Raw genomic sequence first — 9,718 nt, forward strand, 5'->3', positions numbered from 1 at the left:
AGAGAGACTGGTGGTTTTGCTTGAGACCCGACTAGGGTTTGGCAGGCTAGTCTCTGTGTGTTTCAGGGCGTGGAAGAGCCCCCGCTAGCCCCAGGGTATGGAGGTTGGCAGTGCTGCACCAGGCTCGGCTAGGACTTAACTCTATGAGGGCTGCGGGGGGAGGTGGGGGAGGGTGAGGGTAGGGGGTAGGCGGTGGGTAAGCAACAAAAGGACAGACGCGGGTCTCCAGCTAAGACAACTGGTCCCTGGGGACGCAGAGTCTACCTACTTATGGCCTTCGGAATTAGAGAATGGAGATCAGGGCTGTTCGAAGACTCAGCGGAGCCACTAGCCCCCTACACAGCGGGTTCGAAAATTGTCTCCTGGCCCCGGGCACCCGGCCTGCTCCAGTTCAGCCTGACTTAAACCTTCTCTCGAATCGCTGATCGCTACCTTCCTCCGAGGGCAACTTACAGAATCTCTGCTTTGGGTAATATCGTAGGGCGGAGGATAAAATAGCAATGGTATTGAATAGTTGTTGACTTTTCCAACCCAGAGGAGCAGAAATCGGGGATTGCTTGTAAAAGCTAATCGTTTCTGCTGAGAAGCAGGGGGAGCTTGGTGTGCTTGCCGCCGGTGGCCCCTCCCTGGAAGCAGATTTACGAGAAGACTCAGGGATTTAGGCGCTGCTCCCCTTGGGCCTTTTGAAAAGTCCTTTAGAGAGTTCAGATGGCAGGCCGCCAGGCTGGGAATGCTCCTCAGGCTTCTTTCTCCAACCTTTGAGTCTGCGACCTCCACTTTGGAGCCCACTAGATCTCAAACTCAACTTCTTTCTGCCATTTGTTTGGGTTGGGAGTTCAGGCACTTGGGGGGCGGGGGGAGAAGGGAGGCATCTGTCATTAAGGCATCGGGCAGCACGGACACTAATCGCGACCCTCTGGAGAAGTCCCTTTCTGCTCCCAGCAACGGAGGCGAGGAGATGGGCGCCCTGACTTTAGGCGTCTAAAGGGGTCGGGCAGCGCGAGGGGAGCTCACTGATATTATGCACAGGGGTGGAAGTAGGAGTGAGGCGCAGGACAAAATCTTTCACGCAGACCTCAAAGGGAAATGGCAGTAGTTGGACTAAGAGGGCCACTTTGGAGACTACCAGCTGCTCCTCAAATGCTGGCAGCAGAGAAGTTTCGTTGCTATGGTTTCGGAGAGGGATAAAATCCACCACCCAGAAGCAAATGTGCTCGGGCTCCTTATACGTGTTGTCACCACCCAGGGCCAAGCAAATTCCTTGGCGATTTGCATCACTCCCTGACCGAGCATCTCGTTTCCAATCCCTCCACCCAGAGCAGGCAGGGGTGTGAACTCCAAGAGGGGAGTTCATAAGGTCCAAGTCTGGGGGCGCCCAGAATTCTTGCACTTTCGTTCCTTGGGTCCAGAGGCGAGCGCTGTGCCCTCTTGGCCACGGCGGCCGGGAGCGTGCAGGGGCTGCGGGGAAAGGAGCGCGGCGCCTTTAAAGCAAGAGGCGAAGAACCCCCGCCAGGAGGCGTGTCTGTCTCCGCCACCGCCTCTGCTCCACGGTCTCCGTCTCCGCTGCCGCCGTCACTCGCGCTCTGCGCCCGCGGCTGCGCTGCTCTGTCCGGGAGTCGGGGACTTCCCGCCCGACCTTCTCCGGCTGCTCCTCCCCGAGGACCACCCCTCCCCCTCTCTCCCACCTTACCCCCAGCGAAAGGTAAGGACTTTCCCTGGGTGGGATCCGCTCTGGGTTGTCTCCCAAGGAGTATATTCCCCTGAGGACCGGAGGGACCGGGGGTGGGCACAGGGCATTTTCCGCCTGGAGAGGAAGAAGGCGAAGAGCAGCGTGGCGGAGCCGGTTGCGCTCCGGGCGCCGGCTGGACCGATTCGCTGCGAGTGGCTTTGTCCCACTCGCCTCAGCCAGTTCCCACCAAGGATGCAACTGGCTCAGTTGGCTGCAGGCGCTCGCGTTCTTCACACAAAATAATTTAGTGGACATGTCAGGAAGTGGCCTCTGCTACTTGGACTCACGCGAGGCGAAGAGAGACAGATGGCTAGAAGCTGTGTGTCTGCCTGCGGGTCTGACGAACTCTCCAGTCTTCCTTCCATCCGCCCATTCTTCCATTAACCCTGCTCCCTAGTTCTGTGCTGAGGAAGTGCAGGTGCCAGTACTAACAGCGTCTGAAAAAACTCGGAGGGCGTCCCATTAGGGTTAAAGGGAGTAGTGTCAACCAGGGTGAATCCTAAACATAAACAACTTTTAATGACTCTCATCCCCTGGTATTTTTACCTTCAAGGAGTTCTTTACTAAACAACACGACTCAGCTGAGGCTCCTTATAATAATTTCCATTTTAGTGAGTAGGGGATACTACAAAACTTACTACTACTATACTTTCGGTAACAGATTCCCTTCTATCATTTCTTCATCTTCATACTGTAAGTATTTTGTCATTAGAAATTACCTTATGGATTAATGATTATTTTCATTTCACAAGAGATGATTGATTCATTCGAATCTTAGTCTGTAGTTTGCTGGAAGATAGGTAATAATATTTCAATCTTGATTTGTCTAAGTTCATTACCTTATAACTTTTTATAGAAATCATTTCTTTCACCACCAAGGCAGCTTCCAGTGCCCTTAGGAACCTAATAGTAAAACAAACAAAATGAAATGCACAAGAGGAATGTGGTAGAGAAATGTCATGCCTAGAAATCTTACCTGTTTGTTTCCTTCTATTTAAACCCATTGAAGATCGCACAGGCTGAAATTTGGGGGGTGGGAGGGGGAGGTTCCAGGACATGTAAATCTATTCCAATTCAATTTCTTAATTAAGATACACTTCTTTTTGGCATCTAAAAAATTAATTAAAACTCTAAATGTCATTAATCATCAATGCAGCAGAATGTTGGTGGAACAGCTGATATGTGTTGAGAATCACAAGGGGTTGCATAGCATAATATTCATAGTTAGGAAGAGTGAAGTGCAAGTATGCAACAGTGTGGTTTTAACTGATACCGACTATGACTTTATTCTCTGGCACCTCTAATGCCATGGATGAACAGGCTGTTTATTTTAGCTTAGCTGCAATACAACAGGCCACATGCATGGAAGAATAGGTCAGGTGTTACTATAAGATGAGATTTCTCAAATGTCACATAACAGCAGGACTTCAATGACAAGTCAAGTGGAATTCTTACAAAGAATTTTATGTAAAAAATTTAAATGTAGATTTGGCATGGAAGAACCTTTGAAACACCTTTGAAATTCAGGTTGTCTTGGGATATGTGTTTGCTCTTTCTCGTAAAAGGTATACATATTGTCTTTTTAAACATTGTGCTGTAAGGATTATTACACATTTGTACATGCCCCAGCAGGTGGCAGCTAACTAGAATAAGATTCATTTTCACTGGGAGAATAAAAAAATAACATTGCTTCTCAAGTAATAGTGCCCAAGAATAAGAGGTCATTAGTGTCAGTAAATATAAAAATATAGCGAAAGATGAAGCTAATGGCTTTTTGTTGTTGTTGGAACAAGCTTTACATGGACATGATATGCATTTTGTTCTTCACTAATTTATTATAGGCTTGATATCTCTCATGTCAGCATTCTGGTGTTCCTTTTTTTTTTTTTTTTGAGGCTTACTTTTAGACATAGCTCCTCTCTATGTGTGCATATGTGTGTGCATCTGCAGTTTGTCATCTCTGCTTTGACCTTGGAACCCACAGAGCTTTGGCTCCTAGAAATAAAGGTCGACATATGGTTAAAATAAGAAAAAAGGCAAATGAAACCATCGAATAAGGGGTGTAAATATCACTAATACTAAACATGTCTGATTGCCTGATGCAGAATAGTGGTGCTTTTTTTTTTCTTTTGAGAATGGAGCAAATTACAAAACCAACACAATTTTTTTTTAAAAAGAGCTAAATATGGTCAATGAATACTATATATGATTTTATCAATCCTTTATATACTCCAGAACTATGATGTATGATATTGCTATTGGGGAGAAACTTGTAATAATTTCAAAATTACCTTACTTATAGGTTCTCTTCTAGACCACTGAATCATTCTGCTGTAGTACTGGGGAGGTAATTTCAGGATTTTTGTTGTTGTCGATTTTGTTCCGGGAGTAAGTGATGTTTAATAAGAAAGAGTGCAAATTAATTTGACTACCATTGTAACAGTTGGAAATCTGGTGGGAGGGAATTCTAAAGAAGTAACTAATTGTACATTTTAGAAATGTCTTTAACCAATGGACATTGACAACATGTTATTCAGTATCCTTAATTCTTGGTGGTCTTTCAGGTAATGATTTTTGTACTGGGAAACAAGTAATTTAGTGTTCATGAGGGAATACACAGTTAATGTGAATGGCTTTTGTAGTAGTATGCCCTGGAAGGGGATGACTATTAGTACATCCTCTGTATGCCAAGCAATCCCAATATGTCACACTGAAATACACACACAACAGAGTTGAAAAAATAGTCCTCTTGACAATGTGAAGAATGCCATAATTTAAATTCTGTGTAGGAGAAATATGCACACTGTCACTTCAAATGGTACATTACCCATTCAATGTACTACTTCCAATCCACTGCTTTCAATGCACTACTCTAGAATAAATCTATGTCTGGAGCGCTGTCCACGGTCCTGAAGAAAGGTCGTCTCCTGTCTTGTAGAAGTTCAATTGGACAGGTGGAGTTGCTGTCTGTGGTGTTGAAGTCTTTCCGATTAGTAAAATGGATATCGATGAACCTAATTTAATATATGCGCAAAATTAGTTCTTTGGGGATTAATTAATAGCAAAAAATTATGATAGACTTTTTATTGTTTAATTTACTTGTAAGAACTTCACTTCATGAATCTGGAAGCTTGATCTTTCACTTTTCCAAGACCTCCAAAAAATAATTCCACAAAAAGTAAATAGTTTGGTATGCTAGTTTTAAGTAGAGAAGTTACAACTGTAATGTCAAATGCCATTATGTTAACAGAATACATGAACTAGGAGTTATGGTACATTTTGTTTTCTCAGGTTCCACTAAATTCCATCTATACTGAAGAATTGCAGTATTTTGATTAGTCACAATAGAACACACTATTTTCAGGTAATAGATATCAATTATATTGACAGATGGAAAGAAAGGACATTTATTCTTGCCCTGGCAATCATTATCATCTCTGCTATGATTAAAAAGAAAAAAGAATACGATGGAATAAATGAGACAGCAAATACAAGACAGAACATGTTGGGCTGTACATATCTTACAAGAGATATTTTAAACATGGACTGAAGGAGTCGCTAGATACCCTTGGTTTTAGCACAAGGTGTTCCTTTTCAAGTGCTCAAATAGTCAAATTATTTGATTGAATTGCCTGCTACACTGCAGAACTAGCCATTCATGATACTTATTTTTGACATTGCGGTTATGCTTCTATCTTTTTTTAAAAAAATCAATGCCCACTTAACACCTTTGTAAAATATAGGTTTATTTTCAAATAAGCATTTTAAAATATTTTAAAAATATGTAGATTGAAGTAATTGTTATGATAGAATGAAAACATTACATTGTTTTCTTGCTATGTGGAGGAAATAATAGTCATATCATTCCTTATTTAAAAATTAGGTATTCTTCAAATAAGACAAGATTTTTTATTTTTTTATAAGGTTTAACCCATGCCCCCTCTATTAGTTGGTTGTGAAAAAGAGATAAGTTTTAAGATATAGATCCAGCAGTTTGCCTTTTGTACTTCTTGATCACTTAAAAATGTTAATATAAAGCAACATATTTATTACTATCTATCTTGATTTCATTTACTATGTAAAATACTAGGATTGGATCTTTTATTTATATGCCTAGAGGAAAGCAATTTCAACAACAAAATGTATTTTTATTTTCATAAACACATATATATATATTTTTTTCTTTGAATAATTTACTAGTTGTGAAATCCAAGACAGTCACTGCCTGGGGACTGTAAATATTCTGACTTGAACACTAGAAAATGATAAGGCATTTTAAGATGAAACTGTGACAATGTTGCTTAAGCTATGATCCCATATTCTGCCTCCTAAAGAAAAACATATATTAAAAAAAAGAGAAGAATTTGGGCATAAGTGATTGAAACCTTTGGAGTTTGGTGCACCAATTCAAACATTATTGTCTTTTTATGTATGTACAATTATTTTAGATGAGCTGAATCGGTGGGAAAATATTCTTTTAATTCAACATTTTTTCTCCTAAAGAGACACTTGAAGAAATCTATTTTTATTCCTGGATAGTAATCAGGAGTGTCCCACTCAAGTTTTAAATGACTATCTTCACCTCTCCAATTGCTCTCCAATCTATATTCATTCCTGGATAAAATATAAAAAGTATAACTAAGACCCTTTTTTAACCTAAACACAAGTTCTATTTGCAGTAAATTCCTTCATCTTGAGCACTTCCTTTTTTACAACTCCTTGGCAAAGTCACTTTGACTTAGATTGTCATTTATTAAAATTTGTCAGTTGATTGTAAGAAGTCCGTTTGTATATACCAATCACCATCTTGGCAAAGAGTTTTATTGAAAATAAAAGCACTTCCCCCAAGTAAATACATCTGACTTCTTTCTTACAACTCAAGGCAAGCGATCAGATCGGTTGCATAATAGATATTGGGAAGCTCACTGGCAGGGAGCCTTAAGAGGCAAGCAGCTATCTCAATTTTTCTCACTTAATCTTGGCTTCACGTCAGAAGCTGTGCAGCAGTGCAGTAGAATAGGGCCTGGCAAAACCTTTGCGAGCAAAGCGCCTTTTGTGCTGGGACTGTGGCTTGCTACCGACACTTCGGCCGTTTGCAAGGCTGGATTTCCTATTGATTTTTCTGCTCTTTTGCTTCCCCAGGCTCGCGCAGCCGGACATTGTGGGTGTGCATGCTGGATTTCTCCCGGATGCTCCCCGACTAACATGGATGTCCCACCATCCCTTGCAGTGGAAGGTTGCTCCTTGGCGCAGTGAGCGAAGAACATGCAGCGATTGCTAATGGGTTTGAGAAGCGGAGACTCCTTCCTCTCTCTGTGACCATGCCGTGATCGTGCCTGCGGCCACCACTCCACACATCCTCATTCCTACCCGAACCGGGAGCCTAACGCTAGATCCGGGAAGTGGGTGCCGCGCTTGTGGACACAGAAACACCATGAAGATTATTTCCCTGATTCTAAGTAATCCAGTCTTCAGACGCACCATTAAACTCCTGCTCTGCTTACTGTGGATTGGATATTCTCAAGGAACCACACATGTATTAAGATTTGGTAAGATTCCCCATCTCTCTCCATCGCCTGGTATCTGGCTCCCAGTTAGCCGATGTAAACAGGCGGGCTCGCTCTGTCCTGCGGGTGGGGTTCAATGCATCCTGACCTGTTCTCTGCTACGTCGCCTCCTAGGGTTTTAAAGAATCCCCTTGTACCTTTTATTTCCTTTAAAAAAAAAAAAAAATTTAGCCGCAGGAGGATGAAATGAGTGCCAGTGGTCGCTGCATTACCTCCCCATAGTAGCCTGCCATATAGCTGCTAGTGACGCTGAGGGAACTGCACCGCCTTGGTGCCGGTCTCCCCGGGAGCCTTCCGGCCTTGGCGGGCAGCGAGGTCCGCACCAACAAGGGCGCTGGGGCTACGCGCCTCTCAGCTTGCAGGGCGGATGAGTTAATACCTACTAACTCTTGGGCGAGTTGACGTCCGCGCGCTTCCGCCTGGGACCCGGAAAGGTCCGCAAGTGAAAGGCGCTAACCCTTTGATTTATTTTGTCATTACACTTTTCAGTTAATTTCACCGCTTTTCTGGTTCCTGGTGCTATACAGAGACGAGAGCTTTTAACAATATTGTTGTAAGGGTGAAGGCTCTACTTAAGCAAGGGGAGGCTGCTGCTTAGTTGAAGTGAAGTAGCGTCCTAAGAAAGGGTTTTTATTTGTTTTAAACTTGTGAGTCCTCCTCTCACAGCTTTTTCGTTGCCTAAGACTAATGAATGATTAACAGCCTTGATTGAAGAGGAGGGTGGTTGTGTATGAGAGTCCAAGTCTGCATCTTTATTTCACTGTGGCATGATAACAATATATTAGGGGAACCTATTGCTTTCCTAAAGAATCAGGGTTTCTTTAGAACCAGAAGGAAAATCTAAACGTGGGACTCTAGTGGAAACACTGGTCCAAAGGTTTTCTTGGAGGAAATGAAGCGTGGGCAATGCTCAGTCTCTCTTGATGGCCAACGGAGTTTTAGTAGGAGCAGAACTAGTCAGGGAAAGTTCCCTTAAGTAGATAAGAGTGAGAGAGAAGAATGCCAAGCTGGTAAATGCTTCCACTGTGGGCTCCTCCTTTGACAGTTCAAGTGGATTTAGACCAAAGAGTGCAGGAAACTGTATAATCCTGAGTATGTGTCTTTGAGATAAAAGCAGATACATTAAGTCACTCCGTCAAATTTAAATTGAAGAGTAATTGCCTGCATTTCCTATTATGTCAACAGCTTCTCTTTCCTTTTCCCCATGTGCTTTTTCTAGAATGATAAAATTTTTCATCTTTCTCAGGTTTTGTGGAACCAGGGTTAGGAATGCTTTTCACATATTAAGAAAAGGGACTCTACCTTCCCTTTCTCTCACCTAACACAGAGACACATGGAGTCCAGAAAGCTTGTAATGACAAAAAAGACAATGGGTTATAACTGGATTCCTATTGTAGTTTTCCTGCTTTCTTCATGCCTTTAGATGGTACTTAAGCACGTTGCTCTTAGCAACAGGCGTCCACAGGAATGCTTATTTCTTTGGATCAGATTAAACAGGTCTCTATATCACTGGAAATGTGTGTATTCAGCTGTACTGCTTCAGTCGTGGTAAGTGCCACAGTATGGTAGTTTTGCCCAGTATTTTGAGTAGTGCAACCTTCCTATTTGGAATAATGAGGTATCTTCTGAAGTATATTTGTGAATGAGTGTGTCTTAATGTGTTTGCAGACTGGGTGGGAAAAAAGGAAGCCTGAGAGCTGAAAAACTGCAACCAATACTCTAAAGATTTAATTATTGCTGCTCTGGTCTTGCAGCACAATATTTGCTGAATCATTAGATTGTTACATTCGCTGATCATTTCATATCTTCATATTAAAAATCTTGGCGATTGTAGTAGAGTGTGTAGCAGCTTTCCAAAAGAGCTGACACACACAAAAATACATTTTCTTAGACCAAGGCTCACTAAGAATCTCCTTAAGAAATAGGAGAGTAGGTAAAGAATTTCTCTCTTGATGCCTTGATACCCTAAACCAACGGCCCAGTTTCTAAATAACGTTATTTTTTTTTTCTATTAACTTCAAACATCTTCCACATGGAGGTCCATTTTCTCTGATTTCTGTCATGAGTTGTGAGGAAGGACTGTGTACATTGTAATCATTGGGACATATCCCTGTTGGGGATATTTTGATGTAATAATGTGAGTTTTATTTTCTTCTGGGGAAAACATGTTTTGGGTGGAGTGTATGGTTGGCTGAGAGCTTATAAGCCACTTTTGAGAAAGGTTATTTTTTCTTAGACTGAAAGGGTGAATCAGAGCCTCATGCCTGGCCCCATGTCTTGAAAGGTAAGGGGTTGGAGTTGTTGGTGGAGCAGCTGCCTCTGGGTGGCCAGCCGTGTGTGGGTGAGACCCACTACATATGCTGAGGAGGTGACGTCCAGCCCATTCTTCCACCCCCCCCGCCCCCAGGGAACTAGGCGTGGC

At 42.7% G+C, this 9,718-nt stretch overlaps 1 protein-coding gene across 1 annotated transcript in view; it reads left to right on the forward strand.

Annotated features, from left to right (window-relative positions):
* Nucleotides 1-1,445: 1,445 nt before the first annotated feature.
* The window catches only part of GRIK2 (glutamate ionotropic receptor kainate type subunit 2), a 561,852-nt gene continuing 553,579 nt past the window's right edge, over nucleotides 1,446-9,718 (forward strand). Inside the window, exons 1-2 of the mRNA XM_039871757.1 lie at nucleotides 1,446-1,702; nucleotides 6,872-7,278. Of these exons, the coding sequence (XP_039727691.1) occupies nucleotides 7,164-7,278 (115 nt within the window). The 5' untranslated portion in view covers nucleotides 1,446-1,702; nucleotides 6,872-7,163. The remainder of the gene's footprint in view (nucleotides 1,703-6,871; nucleotides 7,279-9,718) is intronic.

Source organism: Pteropus medius, unplaced genomic scaffold, assembly GCF_902729225.1.
Source record: "Pteropus medius unplaced genomic scaffold, Ma_sr-lr_union100, whole genome shotgun sequence".
NCBI classification, from domain to species: Eukaryota; Metazoa; Chordata; class Mammalia; order Chiroptera; family Pteropodidae; genus Pteropus; species Pteropus medius.